This window comes from Piliocolobus tephrosceles, chromosome 14, assembly GCF_002776525.5.
Source record: "Piliocolobus tephrosceles isolate RC106 chromosome 14, ASM277652v3, whole genome shotgun sequence".
Taxonomy (NCBI): domain Eukaryota; kingdom Metazoa; phylum Chordata; class Mammalia; order Primates; family Cercopithecidae; genus Piliocolobus; species Piliocolobus tephrosceles.
In genome coordinates, this window is record NC_045447.1 from 43017276 (window position 1) to 43037079 (window position 19804).

The 19804-nt window shown below is 38.1% G+C and overlaps 1 protein-coding gene across 2 annotated transcripts in view; it reads right to left on the reverse strand.

Annotated features, from left to right (window-relative positions):
• Positions 1-19804, reverse strand: part of ZCCHC7 (zinc finger CCHC-type containing 7) — a 234185-nt gene that overhangs the window by 35815 nt on the left and 178566 nt on the right. For both annotated transcript variants that reach the window (XM_026456152.2, XM_026456151.2), the window contains exons 3-5: positions 19058-19101; positions 17005-17130; positions 15610-15780 (exon numbers count right to left, since the gene is read on the reverse strand). In XM_026456152.2, the coding sequence (XP_026311937.1) occupies positions 15610-15780; positions 17005-17130; positions 19058-19101 (341 nt within the window). The remainder of the gene's footprint in view (positions 1-15609; positions 15781-17004; positions 17131-19057; positions 19102-19804) is intronic.

Here is a 19804-nt window from a genome sequence, read left to right on the forward strand (position 1 = left end):
CTTTAACTTTAAGCTGCCTCCAAGATGAACCAGACTTCATAAAATCATCTTTCTGCCAAGGTCAAATTTTAATCAATCCCTATACTTTTAATCCTCTGTAATCAGAGAAACTGACAAGCTTAATTTTTGGTTCAAAGATTTTTCTCTTTGATATTCTCCTCCTAACTTAAATACAGTTATGAAGGCACAAAGTTTATTAGTAGATTGCATTTCAAGGTTAATTTCACAAATAGTTGCTAATATTTGTAGTAAATCTGCTGACTGATGACCTACGGTAATGTAAAGTAAAACAATGTAAGAGCTAGTAAAATGTAGCATGATAATGTAGCAGCTAAAATCAGAAAATCCAGAGCAAAAATGGCTGGATTCTAATCCAGCTATTTACTATTTTGGGCAAGTTATATATCTCTGTGTCTCAGTTTTGTCATAGATAAAATGGGGCTAACTGTACCTCTTCAAAGGACTGTTGTGATATTTAACAGGTTGATAAGTATAAAGTCTTTAGAGCAATGCCTGACATAGAGCAAGTGCTCCATTGTATTAATTATTGTTATGACAACATCAATTTGGCACTCCCCATACTGCTGATGCAGAAATAAATAATGGAAATACTGGCATCAATAAAGTAGCTGAAATAAATGAATCTACTGCACCAAGGTCAACTCTTGGATGTGCCCAAACCTAGAAGAAACTCACAGTTTAAGTGAGCTGTTGATGAAGACATAATAGAGGAAAAAATAAAAAAATGAACAAAATGAATAAAATATAGATTTTATTAGAATACAGCTGCTTGTGGCCACCTTCTTAAGAAAATTCAGAAACATCAATAAGCATCTACTATGTGCAATGTACTTATTTTTACATCCAGCTGAAGTCTACTCAATGTTTTAGTTGTTAAAAAAACAGAAAAAATACTGGATCAGATAATCCTGATGTTGTATTTTATATTAAAATTCTGGAATACAAAAATCTTAAAATACCTTGGTCATTGATGAAAAAGAAAAGTACACTATTATGAAAGTTCAGACAACTTTCTTTAATTTAACTCAAACTCATGGATTCCTTTTTTCTATGCTTAAACAATAACGGCCCCAGCTTCCTTACTGGCCTTTCCTCCTCTTTTGGGGAGGTTTTAAGATTAGTCAAGTGCAGTAGTGAGAAAGGGGAAAGGAGTAGAACAAGGAGTTCGATCTGCAACTGACTGTTAACAACCAAGTGAGATAATTCATTACCTTCAAACCAGACCTGTGGGCTGGGTAAGTGGACACCAGGGAGAATAACATGTAGGGGTAGATCCCTATAATTCTGGGAATCCATCTAACTGGTTTGGTAGTGGATACATAGTCCATGTGCATGATGGATGGAAGAGGTCTTACTTCCTGCTTTCTAGTACCTTAACTCTTTCTGAGTTCCTGTCTTCATAACTTTCAGCTCACTCAGATATCCCATTTCTTAAAAAACAAAAAAATCCCCTAAAAAACAAAAATAAAAACCTATGTTGATGACATTCCTCCATTACAACTGCCATGAGTGATTTCATTGTCCCTTTGGTATTGGAATAATGAAATCTGAGTGCTGACATCCTGAGAAAATTATAAACTAAGTCTGCAAAGGTTCTATACTATACTGTTTAAGTACACTAGCAGAAACCAGAAGTTTTAAACTAGACTCAAAAGAGGTAAACTAAAGGCAAGTTAGTTTCACTTTATTTTATTTTATTTTTATTTATTTATTTAGAAACAGGGTCTTACTCTGTTGCCCAGGCTAGAATGCAGTGGTGGAATCATAGCTGACTGCAGCCCTGATCTCCTGGGCTCAAGCAGGATTCTCTGACCTCAGCCTCCAGAGTAGTTACAACTACAGGCATGGACCACAGTCCTTGGCTAATTTTTCATTTTTTGTAGAGATGGAGTCTTACTATGGTCCCTAGGCTGGTCTCAAACTCCTGGCCCCAAGTGATCTTTTCACCTTGGCCTCCCAAAGGCTGAAATTACAGGCATAAGCCATGGCACCCAGCCTGGTAAAATAATTTCAAAGTGAAAACTTAGAACTTTACTTATAAACCAATTATAGGCCAGGAACAGTGACTCATTTCTGTAATTCGAGCACTTTGGGAGACTGATGTGGGAGGATCACTTCAGGCCAAGAGTTTGAGACCAGTGTGGCTAACAGCGAGACCCCACCTCTACTTAAAAAGAAAAAGAAAAAAAGGTGACTGGGCCTGGTGGCTCATGCTTGTAATCCCAGCACTTTGGGAGGCCAAGTTAGGCAGATCACGAGGTCAGGAGATCGAGGCCATCCAGGCTAACACATGAAACCCCGTCTCTACTAAAAATACAAAAAATTAGGCGGATGTGGTGGCAAGCACCTGTACTCCCAGCTACTTGGAAGGCTGAGGCAGGAGAATCGCTTGAATCCAGGAGGCGGAGGTTGCACTGAGCCGAGATTACGCCACTGCACTCCAGCCTGGTGAAAAGAGCAAAACTCTGTCTCAAAAAACAAAACAAAACAAAACAAAACCCAATTATACAAAGTCCATCATAAATAACAAATACTTAATAGAGCAAATTGTTTAAAACCACCAAAACCAATCCTAATTCACCTTAGTCAACTACATTAAACTCCTTCTACTTACAATCAATGCCCTGTTATCCAGTTCTAAATCTCATGGAATGCTCTTGGGGAAATTTCCTTTTCCTCTTCTCCCAAGATGTTGATAGCATCCAGCACATGTCAGATATACAAATAATCATCCTTAGGTCTGATGTTGTAGTAAGACAATACTTTTTTTCTATAATTCCAAGAAAGGCAAAATACTTATAACTTAAATACACATAAATCTAACTATGTAGAGAATGTGTATAGTTAAAACTACAAAAATCTGATAATGGAAGCTAAAGGAGTTCTAAATAAACAAAGAGACATACCATGTTCATGGACTGGAAGACTCAATACAGTGGAGTCAACTATCCCTACAGCAGTCTATAGACTGAATACAACTATCCCACTGAATCAAAATCCTATCAGAAATTATTATAAGTATAGACAAGGTGATTCTAGAATTTATATGAAGGGGGAAAGGAATTAGAACAGCAAAAGTTATTTTGTAAAAAATAACCAAAGTTGGCCAGGTGTGGTGGCTCACACCTGTAATTCCAGCACTTTGGGAGGCCAAGGTTGGCAGATCACCTGAGGTCAGGAGTTCGAGACTAGCCTGGCCAACATGGTGAAACCCTGTCTCTACTAAAAATATAAAAATAAGCCGAGCATGGTGGTGGGCGCCTGTAATCCCAGCTACTTGGGAGGCTGAGATAGGAGAATTGCTTGAACCCAGGAGACGGAGGTTGCAGTGAGCCAACACGGTGCCACTGCACTCTAGCCTGGGCAACAGAGTGACACTTGGGGTCTCAAAAACAAAACAAAAACAAAAGTTTAAGAAATCTCACTACTTATTTTAAGACTTACTATAAAACTATAGCAATCAAGACCATATGGCCTTAGCAAATAGGACATATACATACATCAGTGCAACAAAATAGAGCCCAGGAATCAATCCATGTAAATATGGACAATTGACCTTTGACAAAGATGCAAAATCAATTCAGTTCAGAATGGAAAGTCTTTTCGACAAATGGTGTTAGAACAACTGGTCAACCATTTGAACCTTGATCTAAACCTCATATTATACAAAGTTTAACTCAAAATAGATAAAAGATCTAAATATAAAAGTAGAAACATCTGAAAGAATACACAGGAGAAAATCTTCTGGCTGGCCATGGTGGCTCATGCCTGTAATACTAGCACTTGAGGCCAAGGTGGGCAGATCACTTGAGTCCAGGAGTTCAAGACCAGCCTGGGCAACAAAACAAAACCTCATTTCTATAAAAAATAGAAAAGTCAGACGAGCATGGTGGCACGTGCCTATCGTCGCAACAACCAGGAGGCTGAGGTGGTAGGATCACTTGAGCCTGGGAGGTGGAGGTTGCAGTGAGCCGAGATTGCACCACTACACTCCAGCCTGCGGGACAGAATGAGACCCTGTCTCAACAAACAAAAACAAAAAACTTTGTGATCTGGGGTTGGGTAAAGAGTTCAAATTTATAAGTTAGACTTCACTAAATTTAAAAATTTCTGCTTTGCCTGAGAACTGTCAAGAAAATACGAAGACAAACTATAGACTGGAAAAAAATATTCTGAAATCACATACCCAACTGAAGACTTATATCCAAAATACAGACAGAACTACCAACAGCCAATAAGAAGAAAATTAACACTCTCATTAAAAATTAGGAAGGGATGTTAATATTTCACCAAAGAAGAAAGAAGGATGATAAGTGCATACATGAAAGGATATTCAACATTATTAGCCATTAGAAAATGCAAACTAAAACTACAATAAGATAGATAGTATACATCTATTAGAATGACTAATATAAAACTAGCAAATAGAGATTAATAGAAATAAAAAGCAGAAAACAATAAAACATCTATAATTCCTGACATAACAAGAGCAAATATTTTAGAATATTTCACTCCAAACTTTTCTTTTTTTTTTTTTTTTGAGACAGAGTCTTGCTCTGTTGCCCAGGTTGGAGTGCAGGGATGTGATTTTGGTTCACTGCAACCTCCACCTCCTGAGTTCAAGTGATTCTCTGACTTGTGATTCTCCCACTTCAGATTCTCCCACCTCAGCCTCCCAAGTAGCAGGGATTATAGGTGTGCACCACCACGCCTGGCTAATTTTTGTATTTTTAGTAGAGACAGGGTTTCAACATGTTGGCCAGGCTGGTCTTGAACTCCTGACCTTAAGTGATCTGCCTGCCTTGGTGTCCCAAAGTGCTGGGATTACAGGTGTGAGCCACCACACAGGACCCACTGCAAACTTTTTTTTTTGGATCTACCAATTTTTTATATATGCCTGCAATTTTTTTCTATTGGCTTATTAAACAAAAAACAAAAAACAAAAAACAAAAAAAAAGAGGCGTATGTGAAATCCAGCCAGTACTGGCAGCTCAGGTGGTATTTGCCAAGCACTATATAGGTCTCTGATCAACTCATTTATGGAAAAGTTGTGAGACGATCAAGTTTTGGATTGTTAAGAACAGGGAAAGAGTTGCAATTACAAAGACCTGTGAAGAGCTGTTTTAAATCACTGGACATTGTTATCTATACCATTAAAAGAGCCTTCCATTGTGCCAGATTCTTATAAGAATAAAGTTCTTGGCTGGACACATTGGCTTATGCCTGTAATCCCAGCACTCTGGGAGGCTGAGGCAGGCAGATCACTTGAGGTTAGGAGTTTGAGACCAGGGTGGACAACATGGCGAAACCCCAGCTGTACTAAAAATACAAAAAGCAGCTGGGTGTGGTAGTGCGTGCCTGTAGTCCCAGGTACTTGGGAGGCTGAGGCAGGAGAATCGCTTGAACCCAGGAGGCGGGGCAGAAGTTGCAGTGAGCTGAGATCGCACCACTGCACTCCAGCGCCACTGCACTTCAGTCTGGCAACAGAGTGATACTCTGTCTCAAATAAGCATCCCTAAACCAGTAGCAGTGGGTAGCAAGGGTGATGAGAGGGTGAGAGAGAAGGCTTTGAGACCCTGTAGCTTACTTCAGAATTTTTTCCTGCTACTTTAGAACTGGTTTCTGTCTAAAATATAATGGGCTAAAAAAAGTAAAAGTTTAGAATAACACTGGATGAAATAATTTAAAAATTGAGCCGTCTTCCATGATTACAGAGAGAATTATTTTTATGTTCTATAAAAGGCCAATTAGCTCATAATATTTATTATATAATTTGCTTGAGTTTCTTGAACTTCTGAAAGTAGTTTAGTATTGCTTTTTTTATCAAGCGAATGATTAGTAGAATGCCTTACAACAAATGAAGATCATGCTTACTATTAAACTGAAATCCTGCATAATTATCTTTTTACTCTCTTTTTAAAACAAATGAAACAATACAATAAAAATACGAATAAAGGCAAAACTAATTGCGTTTTTCAGCCCTCTTTTCTAGCCTATTCCCAGTCTGATGAGGAAAATCAATGTTAAGAGCCTGGTATGTATTCTTTTATCCCATTTATCACTGTTTATATATGTATATATATACACACACAAGCATATACATGTAGATTATACAGAGCTCATTTTTTTTAACTGAAATATAATCATTCTACAGGCATTTGTAAGTTTTCAAGATGAACTGTGTGTACCTTTTAGATGGCATGCCTAATTATTTTAACTAGTAGACAACTGAAGAAAACAGCTGTTTTTCAAGATGAATAACTGCTTATTGGGTTCGACCAGATCATACATAGGATTAGTACAAGATCATACATAGAATTGATTAGTACAACAAGATTAAACATAGAATTGATTAGTATGCTGGCAAACAGATCTCTATAAGTAAGTCTTTAAATAGTTTTAGAGGTTAAAAAGCTTTCCTAGTTGTGCATATTGCTTCACTGCTGTGTAATTTGACAGAAACTTTCAAAACCAAATCAGAAAGCTGTCTGGAATGTATACTTTTCTTTTCTTTTTTGTTTTTTTAAGAGATCGGGTCTTGCTATGTTGCCCAGGTTGGACTTGAACTCCTCTGCTCAAGTGATCTTCCTGCCTCATCCTCCCACGTACTGGGACTATAGGCAACTCCCACTACATCCAGGGATCTATAAAGGTCAGCAGCACTGACCTTATTCTGTAAGATTTAGTGAATCTTTTAGCCTTAGGGTTGTTAACGAGGATCTTATTTTCACTCTCAATTCATAACTCAGATAATTATGTCCCAGAATTTGTTCATATTAGTGGATTTAATAGTAAAATTCAAGTCTACATGAACTTTTATACCTAGATTTAAAAAGGTGTGGCATATAATAAGTTTGAAATTTAACATATTCTTAGTGGTCTTCTGCTTTATGTATCAGAGACTTGTGTCTTCCCAAATGTGATTGGACTGAAGAGTAAGTCAGTCCATTTCTCAGTGCTGTAAGATTCTCAGAGAAAAACTGAAGTTTATTCATCCTTTAATGTTGAGAGCTTATAAAGTTTATAAAGACAGGCTAGAAGGAGACAATCTTTCTCTTCCTTTGATGAAAGGTAAGGGTCTGAAGAACGGGAATTATCTCTATTTTCTACACATTTACTCTTACATTTTCTATAAAGACAAGATAAGCTTGCTAGTAAGCTGCTGAGTCCACTGAAAGTGACTAATACTAGACAAGGAGGTATGTACTATAGGGAGAGTTGAAAAGATTGGAGGAATTTTCAGGTTACTCAGAAATGACTAGAAAGGAAACCATTTAGTACAATTTAAAATAAGAACTGGTTTCTCCTTCAAACTTTAAATGTACTAAGTTATACACTGTATTAGTCCCTTTTCACATTACTATAAAGAATTACCTAACACTGGGGTAATTTATGAAGAAAAGAGGTTTAACTGACTCAAGTTCCACAGGCTTAACAGGAAGCATGACTGAGGAGGCCTCAGGAAACTTATACAATCATGGTGGAAGTTGAAGGGGAAGCAAGCACCTTCTTCACGTTGGCAGGAGAGAAAGAGAGCAAATGAGGGGCAGGGTGCCATACACTTTTAAACCATCAAATCTCATGAGAACTTTTACTATTGCAAGAACAGCATGGGAGAAATCTGCCCCCATGATCCAATCACCTCCCACCAGGTCCCTCCCTCAACATTGGGAATTACAATTCAACTTGAGATTCGAGTGGGGACGTGGAGCCAAACTGTATCATATGCCTTCAAGTTTAAAATGTAGACCATAATTATTTACATAAGGCCACATACATTTGCAACCAGGAAAATTTCAGATATTCATTTATTAGGTGGCTTGGTAACAGTTCCAATAAATTATTAATTCCTGATTTGGGGATTTACTCCCTGAACAATGAATACATATGCAATTTTCACTAGCATTATCATGAGTTTTGTGTACATCAAGAGGATAGGAGACCTTCAAGTATAGAAATTACTTAACTTTCTTGAAGTAGTCTGATCTCTCAGTTAAATAAACATTTGGTAAGCCTATACAACAATTGTGTAAGACAGTCAATCAATTGCAGCCTGCCCTCTTGCTCCGATATTACCTATAAATAACATTAAAATGTTGAGAAAAGTGGGTGGAACAAAGTACATATATCTAACCAAAGTCTCATTTTCCTCTTTATTTCCAAAGGTAGTGTAATGCACACTGTCAGCAGAACTACATATTTATCTGAAGGTACATATCAATCTATCACAATAATATAATTCTATAATTCTAGCGTTTTAGTTTTTTCAGAGATGAGTTTTTATTTTCAGAATTATCCCCTTCATTCCTTCCTCCCATTGTGATTTTATACATCCAAGTTACTTTGTTGGGGAGGGGGCATTTTAATTTGTAATTATTTATTCTTATTTAGGCATTCTCATTTTCATTAAGTAGATCTGAATATATCAGTGGTTTCTTTTAACTTCAAGTAAGTTTAGCAGGGAAATTAGTTTGTTCATGATTATCTGCTACCTGATTCTTAATTTTATCATTTCTTTAAAAAAATTTTTTTTTGTAGATATAGGGTCTCACTATATTGCTTAGGCTGTTCTCAAACTCCTGGTCTCAGGCAATCCTTCTGATTTGGCCTCCCAAAGGGCTGGGTTGTGGTTACTGGAATGAGTCACTGCGCCCAGTCCTCTATATTATTTCTTAAAACTGCACGTGAATCTATAATTATCTCAAAATAAAAAGATATACTCACTTGGCTCCCTTCTTAGGTCTATGTCATACTTTCTACATTTTCTAGGTACACATTATCTGCAAGTCACTAAATTTAGAGTCTTCTAAGACTCTTTCATTTATCACCACCCTGATGTACTTTCACATTACACTTTACACTGTTCTTAACACACCCACCTTTCCTATTATACTCTGAGTTCCTCAAGGGCAGGGATCAGGTCTTATTCATCTTTTTTTCCCCTAGTACTTGGAATACTGTCTGGCATGTAAGAGGCAACCAGCAAATTTTTGCTAAATGAACAAATGTAGAAAGTTTATTTGGGTGGTAGAACACTGGAGATGTTTTTGAATAAAGGTAGAACCGCCATTACACAAAATATTTGAATTAAGCAAGTCTTTAAATTCAAATCTTGGCTTAGTTATTCAGCTCAATAATATGTTTCAGCCATTCTTATTTCTGGCCAGTCATATCTGAGTAAGACTGTGGAAAGGATAAGGGGAGGAAATTGTATGAATACTACTCAGTGCTCCTTGGAACAGACTAAAAATAAAATAAATACCTGTTTCTTAAATAACTACCTTTACTAAAATAATGCTCTAGTAACTGTCCATTCCGGATTCAACAGGTATGAAATGATTTGTACTAGATGCTTTAAATTTCCTGCTGGAAATCTCCAAGTTTAATAAAAATTTAAATAAAGGACATTAGTTTTCAATTTTACATATGTATTTATTGAAGAAACATCATTGAGCACTCACGTGTATGTTAAAGACTACACAGTTTATACTGAGTTCTCCTTAAACTTTTGCACTGTGAAAAATATTGTAGTATATGGCTGATATGGGAGCATTTTTCTAGCATCAAAAAAGTAAAAAGGCCAGGTGTGATAGATAGCTCACGCCTGTAACCCCAGCACTTTGGGAGGCCAAGGCGGGCGGATCACCTGAGGTCAGGAGTTTGGCATCAGCCTGGCCAACATGGTGAAAACCCACCTCTACTAACAATTCCAAAAATTAGCTGGGTGTGGTGGCTCATGCCTGTAATCTCAGCTACTTGGGAGGCTGAGGCAGGAGAATTGCTCGAATCTGGGAGGCAGAGGTTGCAGTGAGCTGAGATCACACCTCTGCACTCCAGCCTGGGCAGCAGAGTGAGACTCTGTTTCAAAAACAAACATAAAAATAAAAATAAATAAAGGAATAAAATGAAATATGTTCTACGAATTATTTTCTCCCACTGTATTAAAAAATCAGACTTTAAAAGTTAAAAACACTGAGCAGGGAATTTGAGAAAAAAAATTGCTGAATAAAGTGAGAAAATTTAGGAGGTCTGGATTTTGATTATATCTGACACTAACTCACCCATGCTTCAATAAAAAAGGGTGGCAATCTGAAAAATTAATAAAGATTGCTGAAGCTGCAATGGTCTCTTGTGAGCAGTAAAGCTCTATGGTATCACAGAATTGGCTCTGTGTCTGAAAATCAACATGCTATACCGCTTTCTTGATCCCCAGGGGTTTTTTAAAGTGCTGAAAACCTAAGGTAAAATTTATTTTTGTTTGGAAAATATTTTTCTTCATGTGTTTTATAATATATTGATTCAAAAAAAATTTTTTTTTTTTAAAGAGAGAATCTTACTCTGTCACCCAAGCTGGAGTGCAGTGATGTGATCATAGCTCACTGCAGCCTTGACCTCCTGGGCTCAAGCAATCCTCCCACCTCAGCCTTCCGAGTAGCTGGGACTACAGGTGTGTGCCACCCTGTCTGCCTAATTTTTAAATCTTTTTTGGTAAAAAGTGGAAGTCTCACTATGTTGCCCCAATGTCATGAGTGTTATATTAAAGTTGCTTATTAGAGCTATAATATCTGCATATTTAAGAAAGAAAGTTGAGAGATCCTCTGAGCAGGAGATAAACTGATGATTCCTAGATTGCCAATATGTAAGCTTTCTCCACATGCATTCATAAAGTACAGCATCATTTTAGCTTTTAGACCTTGGGCAAAACTTATTAACCTTGTAGTGTCTCAGCTTTTAGTTTGTAAAATAGGAGTAATAAATAGTACTTACACTTCATATCCTGCTTGTGATGATTAAATCTACTGAACACCTACTATATGCTAAGGACATAGCGGTGAATGAAGCACTCCTCCAGCACAGTAAACACAAAATTATGTATGGCTGTCGTTATCTTGGAAATGTCAGAGATAGCTCACAGAATAGGACTCTGTGTGCAAGCTAAATGTATACAGACATTTAAAAATTCTCTGTATATTTAAAAATTGTTGGCAAGTGAGGAGAGAAACTATAGCAGATTCAGAAACAGGATTCTTTCCACACTCCAGGTTCTTTCTTCTGAAAGGGACTAATGATGCAGGTTGACTTTTGGTAGGCCTTGAGCCATCTTTTTATCCTTCACCTCATAAAACTCTGGGATTTCAACCAAATACTTTTACAGAAGTAGTTAATCAATGAGGAATTTCCAACAGATTTTAGGAGAGAGCTTTTCATTACAGAAAGGATTTGAATACGACTCGACAATTTTCACTACAAATTCTCTTTGCATACATGTATCTGGTAATCTGGCCAAACAGAGGTTTAGGTGTGTGACTATGGGAATATATAAAGTAAAAGGGCAAGTTTCTTTCCTTTTGTTTTTTTGGAAACTGTCTCACTCTGTTGCCCAGGCTGGAGTGCAGTGGTGCGATCTCAGTTCACTGAAACTTCTGCATCCTAGGTTCTAGCAATTCTCATGCCTCAGCTTTCCCAGTAGCTGGAATTACAGGTGTGCACCACCACACTCAGCTAACTTTTGTATTTTTAGTAGGGACGGGGTTTTGCCATGTTGGCCAGGCTGGCCTCAAACTTGTGGCCTCAAGTGATCTGCCTACCTCGACCTCCCAAAGTGCTGGCTAACAGGCATGAGCCACCGCACCCAGCCTTGGAAGTTTCTCGATATTGTCAATTTATAAAAAGTTAGAACATCTATAGTTATTCAGGGTTTCAGAAATCCTCCGTGAATGAGCAGAAAGACCATGAGGTGGGAAGATGAAAATGACAAAGAAAGGTAGAGGATAGTATTGCCAGAGGGTATAAGCCTTAAATAAGCCAAAGATACCTATATAAAAAGGGTTGAGTAATGACTTAAAAGCAGCCATAGCATGTGAGAAAGAGGCTGATATTATCTCTTAATTCAGGATCATGGAAGATGAGCAGCAAGCATTTGATAGGGTTGCAGAGGAAACAAATTTTCTGTGGAGGCCCAGGTTTCAGGACAGACCTAAAGCATGTACAGTTCCAACTGTACATGCTTTAGAGGCCAGAATGACTCGGCTTCCACGTGAATTCTCATGAAGTTTTTGGGGTGGTGGAAGGACTATGAGCCTTGCCACAAGGAGTCAGTAGAGCCCAGGCTTGACTGGGCTGCGAGGGAATCCTATACCAGGTGGGTAGGCTACAAAGACCAGCCAGCGTCCAGAACCTTCACCATGTAATTACAACAAAAATAGTTGATACTGGTAGATTTGGGAAAACGAGTACTGCCTTATCTGAAGCTGGTCACAGCCTAACCCTATTTTATTTTATTTTTTGAGATGGGCTCTCACTATGTTGCCCAGACTGTTTTTTTTTGTTGTTGTTGTTTGTTTGTTTGTTTTAGACAGAGTCTTACTCTGTTGCCAGGCTAGAGTGCAGTAGTATGATCTCGGCTCGCTGCAACCTCTGCCTCCCGGGTTGAAGTGATTCTCCTGCTTCAGCCTCCCAAGTAGCTGGGACTACAGGCGTGTACCACCACGCCCAGCTAATTTTTGTATTTTTAGTAAAGACAGGGTTTCACACCATGTTGGCCAGGATGGTCTCGATCTCTTGACCTCATGATCCACCTGGCTCGGCCTCCCAAAGTGCTAAGATTACAAGTGTGAGCCACCAGGTTTTAAACTCCTGGGATCAAGAGATCCTCCTGCCTTAGCCTCCTGAGTAGCTGACATTACAGGAGCATACCACGATTTTAACCCTATTTAAAAAAACTTACATTCACTGCGATTATTAATTCTCATTTTAGATAATAATTTAACATATATTAGGGGCCAAAATTAAGTCAAGAGGAATGGCCTATGTAATTAACACTCACAGATGATTATATAACCTTTTACAAGAAATTTTTAACTGTTCTGTAGTACCGTTTTTTATTTTTAAAAAATTGCCTATGATAATGTCTTACTCCCTTCTTTACCACAGGCAAATAAGACTGTATTTGTCAGAGCTCTTTGGAAGAAAACAGTAAAAAAAACCAGATGCTCTTAAAGATAACTGCCAAACTAGAAAATCTTGTCAAGAAAATTATAATTGACAACTTAATGCAGACAACAACATAATGCTAGGACAATTCAGGATTTATCATTTTTAAGCCTTGGTAAACACTGAAAAATAAGATTAAAGTACTTTGGAATGAAATGACAACTTCTATCTCTATATATAGCCTTGAGAATAGAGTATTCAAATTAATTAACCATATACCACTTTATTAATAACCAAAGAAATACAAATTAAAACAATAAAATATCATTTTTTGGTCTGATTAACCAAAAATTTTAAAGACTGATAATACTTAATGTTGATGAGTGCAGTGCTCATTTCTCTTAACATTGCTGGTAGGTAGATACGTTGGTACAATCTTTTAGAAGAGCAATTTGACAATACTTACTCAGATATAAGTGTACATGTCTTTTAATTTCACAATTCCATTGATAAAATATGACTTGACAAAACATTATTAAATGCACCACTGTTTGTTTAAAAAATGGGCAACAATTTAAGTATAAATTTGCTGGTGGAATTACAATAAATAATTGTCACATTATTTACATGAGAAATACATATATATACCAAATAGTCACACTCTAATCTATTTTAATCTGAAATTCATTTCAACAGAAAGCCATACTAATTTACTGAGCAAAAGATTATAGGTGTATTTCAGACATGCATTACAAAGGGCTGTAAAAAAAAGACTATAGGTATATTTCAATATAAATAAAATTAGAAAAATGTTTCTGCTTTCGTATCATGACTTTGGGGAAGTACATATTAAAGTACTTTTATTATTTTAAAAAATAGATAAGTAATGCTTTAAAAAACAGAATGAGATATACCCTTTTCATAAATACGCCTTAAATGAATTAGAATTGCCACTTAGGTATGAGGATGAAAAATGACTTTGTACTGATTAGCTGTTAATATAAAATAAACATATGTTACTATGTCGTAAGAAACGCAATTAAGACCTAAAATGAAATACTCTTAATGAGACACTCATTAGGAGTTAGGGTAAACTGAATGTAGAAAGCCACATATTCCACATCAAAGCTGATTTACTTATTTCAATAGCCCTCTGGTCTTTGAAATTGTGACTGAACTTCATATACATTTACAATACAATGCAAATGGTGTCCAAAACAGCATTTTTAATATGCTGCAATTTAAAGTAATGGCTGCCTTGTCCTTCTTTCCTTAGACTATTAGAACAGCAAAATCATTAATAAGAAGAATCAGGCCAGGTGCAATGGCTCACGCCTGTAATCTCAACACTTTGGGAGGCTGAGGTGGGTGGATCACCTGAGGTCAGGAGTTCGAGACCAGCCTGACCATGTGAAACCTTGCCGTCTATTAAAAATACAAAAATTAGCCGGGCATGGTGGCGGGTGCCTGTAATCCCAGCTACTTGGGAGGCTGAGGCAGGAGAATCACTTGAACCTGGGAGGCAGAGGTTGCAGTGAGCCAAGATCATGCCACTGCACTCCAGCCAGGGTGACAGAGTGAGACCCTGTCTGAAAAAAAAAAAAAAAAAAAAAAAGGCTGGGCGCAGTGGCTCAGGCCTGTAATCCCAGCACTTTGGGAGGCCGAGGTGGGTCTGTCATGAGGTCAGGAGATCGAAACCATCCTGGCCAACATGGTGAAACCCCGTCTCTACTAAAAATACAAAAATAGCCAGTCATGGTGGCCTGTGCTTGTAATCCCAGCTACTCGGGAGGCTGAGGCAGGAAAATCGCTTGAACTCAGGAGTTGGAGGTTGCGGTGAGCTGAGATCGCGCCACTGCACTCCACAGCCTGGGCCAAAGAGTGAGACTCCATCACAAAACAATAAATAAATAAATAAGTAAAATAAAAATAAAAAAGAAGATCAGAATAGGCTTCCTATAAACATTTCTATATAACTGCTAATTGTGCATATATTTTCATTTAAATATGCATAAATAGGCCAGGTGCGGTTGCTCACGCCTGCAATCCCAGCACTTTGGGAGGCTGAGGTGGGCGGATCACCTGAGGTCGAGAGTTCAAGACTAGCCTGGCCAACATGGTGAAAACCCCGTCTCTACTGAGAATACAAAAACTAGCCAGGAGTGTTGGCATGCGCCTGTAGTCCCAGCTACTTGGGAGGCTGAGGTAGGAGGATCGCTGGAACCTGGGAGGCAGAGGTTGCAATGAGCCGAGATTGTACCACTGCACTCCAGCCTGGGTGACAGAGTGAGATTACATCTTAATAAATAAATAAATATGAATAAATACACACATTTTACATGTTATTTATTACCTCTTTAAATTCAGCCTTTATTTAGCAAGCACATAAAGAAAAAGGGCTAGAATGGGCTTAAAATATTTGTTAATGCTATCTCTTAATGCTCTCTCTTGATTCAGTAGGCTCCTTACACTGATGTTTAGAGCACTGCTTTATATACATGTTCAGTGACAAAAGGGACATGACTATCAATCTATATAGCACAGAGTAAACATTCTTTTAGGTATGCTGACTGATAGTCATAAACTTGCACATTAATTACAAACTTGCACACTCCCTCCAAAGCCTGACAAATTAGTTATATGCAGGATACTCACATCTGTATAGTGGCCGAGCATATGACATCGGTCACATTGTTTATCCCAGGAATGTCTGAAAAGACATGAGTGGTCCAACATCTTAGGCACAGGACAGTATTCACAAAGCGGGGCTGGACAGGAATACAGGAGGTGTCCGCTCCTGGAGCATAGGAAGCAGCGACGAACTTTCTATGTGGCAAAAAAAATCATTAAAATCTCTTCAGTCTCAAAAGGTAGAAGATTAGTATTTCTTTTTCAATATAATCCCATAAAAAAATTATTTCTAATTTGAGATCCCAATAAAGGTAGAATCTTGAGCACAATTGTTAAATCAAACACAATGTCCAAAACACTGTATTGTATGTATACTGTTTGCCAAAAAGGCTTAGTCTGTACATACTAGCAGCTGACATTTATTCCTTACGCCTCTTATTATAGGAATATTGACAAAATGAAAGGTATGTAAGAGGGAAAGTAGAATGAAGAGCATATCTAGAAGCTAAGTCATAGGAGGAACAGATACAGAAGCTGTTTTGCCTGGAGAAGCAAAAACAAAAAAGGAACATGAGAGCTGTCTGAACTATGTGAAAAACAGTCATTTGGAAGAGGTAGGAGGAACGGAAGAAATGTTTGTTAAGAGCTAATTATCTGGTGAGGAAATGTCTAAGATCTTCAGTTCTGTGTTGTTCCAACGGTTGATATACCTGCTTAACATAACTTACATTAATAAACATTTATGAATGCCCCAAATTATAATTTTCTAACAATAAAAATTATCTCACAGTGAAATAAGCTGTCATATGAAGTAGAAGGTTTGGAAGTGAAAGGGGTCTCAGGAATCATCTGATTCAATCTTTTCATTTTATAGACAAGAAAACGAGAAGCATAGAGGGTTAAATGATTTGCCCAACTAGTAATGAGAAGTTAAAATTGATTCCACATTTTTCTGACTCCAAATTTATTATTATTTCTCCTACACTAGGCTGTAAGCTACATGAAATTTAACACACATCCTATAAAAAGATTTGAATTCTGAGGTTATAGGGTTTCACCCTTGAGATTTTTTTTTTTGAGACAGAGTCTTGCTTTGTCACCCAGGCTGGAGTGCAGTGGTGCAATCTCTGCTCACTGCAAGGTCCATCTCCAGGGGTTCACACCATTCTCCTGTCTCAGTCTCCCAAGTAGCTGGGACTACAGGCGCCCACCATCACGCCCAGCTAATTTTTTGTATATTTTTAGTAGAGACGGGGTTTCACCATGTTAGCCAGGATGGTCTCGATCTCCTGAACTCATGATCCACCCGCTTTGGCCTCCCAAAGTGCTGGGATTACAGGCGTGAGCCACCGTGCCCGGCCTCACCCTTGAGATTTTGAGTTTACAAATGTGGAAAGAAGCAAGGCATATTTCACATACTCGTGGTAAGGGGCAGTTCTTTGATAAATGGCCACGTTTGTCACAATTTCTACAGATAATGTTTTTGTTGGCTGAATAGTATCGCTGGGTCCATCTTCCAGGTGTTCGGTTATTAGCTATCTGGGCCTAAGCAGGAAAAAAAAAATCAAGAATTAAAAAAATTGTTTCACTGCTAAATAAAAGCCATCTACTACTCTTGTTAAAGACAACTATAAATGAATAAAGATACATCAAGCTTCAAGTCAGTTCCATTACCTTGATAAAGAAAGAGAATTATTAGTTACATCTGTTCAACTTAGAACCTAGCCACAGGGGAACTTCATGATCTCTCTTGTTCTCTTAAAAAGAGGCAGAGGTCGGGCATGGTGGCTCACGCCTGTAATCCCAGCACTTTGGGAGGTCAAGGCGGGCGGATCACCTGAGGTCGGGAGTTCGAGACCAGCCTGACCAACATGGAGAAACCCCATCTCTACTAAAAATACAAAACTAGCCGGGCGTTTGTGGCGCAGGCCTGTAATCCCAGCTACTTGGGAGGCTGAGACAGGAGAATCACTTGTGCCTGGGAGGCGGAGGATGTGGTGAGCCGAGATTGTGCCATTGCACTCCAGCCTAGGCAACAAGAGCGAAATTCCATCTCAAAAAGAAAAAAAAAAAAAAAAAAAGAGGTAGAAAACCATAAAAGGAGGTGCCATAAAGGAGGTAACTCTACTGCTTTTTGTCTGCCCCTCCCGCCTGCTGAGTCTTTTATACTTCTCCATGTGATTTTTTTTTTTTTTTTTAACCTTTCTCTACTTATGTTTCAGATCTAGCAGGGGTACTGACATGCATCACTTAGACATTGTGGCAGCATTCAGTCAAAGCCACTGCTGACTTCTTTTCTTTCTTTTTTTTTTTGAGACAGTTTCATTCTTTTGATCAGGCTGGACTGAAGTGGCGCAATCTTGACTCACTGCAACCTCCGCCTCCCCGGGTTCAAGCGATTCTCCTGCCTCAGCCTCCCGAGTAGCTGGGACTACAGGCACCCACCACCACACCTGGCTAATTTTTGTATTTTCAGTAGAGATGGAGTTTCACCATGTTGCCCCAGTCTGGTTTTGAACTCCTGACCTCAGGTGATCTACCCACCTCAGCCTCCCGAAGTGTTGGGATTACAAGCGTAAGCCACCATGCCCGGCCAGCCACTGCTGATTTCTATAACTGAATGTACACCATGTTTTTCTGAATGAGAGGCCTGCTTAAATTTGAGTTAGGGAATGGTGTTTTTATGACTTTGTCTTTTGTGAAGTTAGTACAGCTACCAAATATATCCCTTCTTTTGAACAGCACAGGGTTACTGCCTACAAGACTGGGTGGTAATTTCTATAAAGGAATGAGATAATTTCTTTCCACTGGAGTCCTTTTAAGATCCATTCTGCCTACAGAGTGACCCAATTCTAACTGTCCCATATTCTAATCTAAATCTAGGATCTTGTAAGAGAATACCAACAATGCATATCATATGGAGTATCTAAAGAGGAATTGTAAATCCCAACCATGCTTTAGCTTGTTTGGTAGAATTCCACCTTTAAAAAAGTTTTCATCTTTTATTTGTTATTTTGCTGAACTGGCCAAGTGGACCACAATACAATCTAGCTATCTCCCAAAACCAAGTTATAAAATTATTCTTTTTGTAGCATCTGCCACAATTAAGGCCAATAATTGACAAAGAAAAACACCTGCCACATCCTAAAAATAGACTAACCATTTCCTTACACTGAACAAGCAGTTATTTCCGGTGTTGATCTTTTTAGTGGTACCAGGCCATATGGGCTGAGAGGACTCACCACAGGAGAGAAGAAACAGAAAGGGAAAGGGGACCGGATGATTACAGCTATTAACTCACTGACAAAACTCAAGGCTGAACCAAGTTTCTGAAGAGTTAAATCACTCATATGCTAAAATCAAATGTGTTCTTACAAGCCACTTAAATTTATTAATGTTCCAAAAGTTATCATAATATGCTATGAGGCAAAGGAAATTATTATTCTGAATTTTAAAAATAATTTGATTTTACCTCAATGTCTTTGTCACTGATGAACCAGTTTATACCATCTTCTCCTACAAAACAAATAAAATATTACTCAATCATGGCACCTTTAAAGGACTTATAGATTGACAATAGATTACACAATTTATGAGTACTCAAATTGGACCCCAAAAGTATAGTGAGAAATGTTGAATACCTGAAATTCTTATTTTGGCTTTGTTATTAGTTATGTGGCCCTGGACAAATACTTAACCTCTCTGAGTCTCAGTTTTCTGACCTGTGAAATGGGATAATAGTATTTGCCCTGTCTGCCTAAAAAGTCCTGTGAGAATAAAATAAGGTATGTGAAAATACATTGAAAAGCATCAGACTATATACAAATACCAAAAAAAAAGAAAAAAAAAAAAAAAAAAAAAACAGTGAAGGGCCCAAAAATCCAACAGCAGATACAGAATGAAATTTTAACTTATTTTATCTGACTAAAGCAGAGTTTTACTGAGGCAGTTGTTACAACTCTCCCATACCTCCAGGAGGACCCACAGGAGGGAGATGACTGACACTGGGCACTGAGACATAACAAAAAAATTGTGTAAATGAGATCTTTCTGTCCTTTGACTCCCTAAACTACTCCCTTTTGTTAAGTTGGTATATAGCCCCTTACTTCTGGTTTTTTTTTTTTTTTTTTTGGAGACAGGGTCTTGCTCTGTCACCAAGACTGGAGTACAGTGGTACCATCTCGGCTCACTGCAACCTCCGCCTCCCAGACTTAAGCAA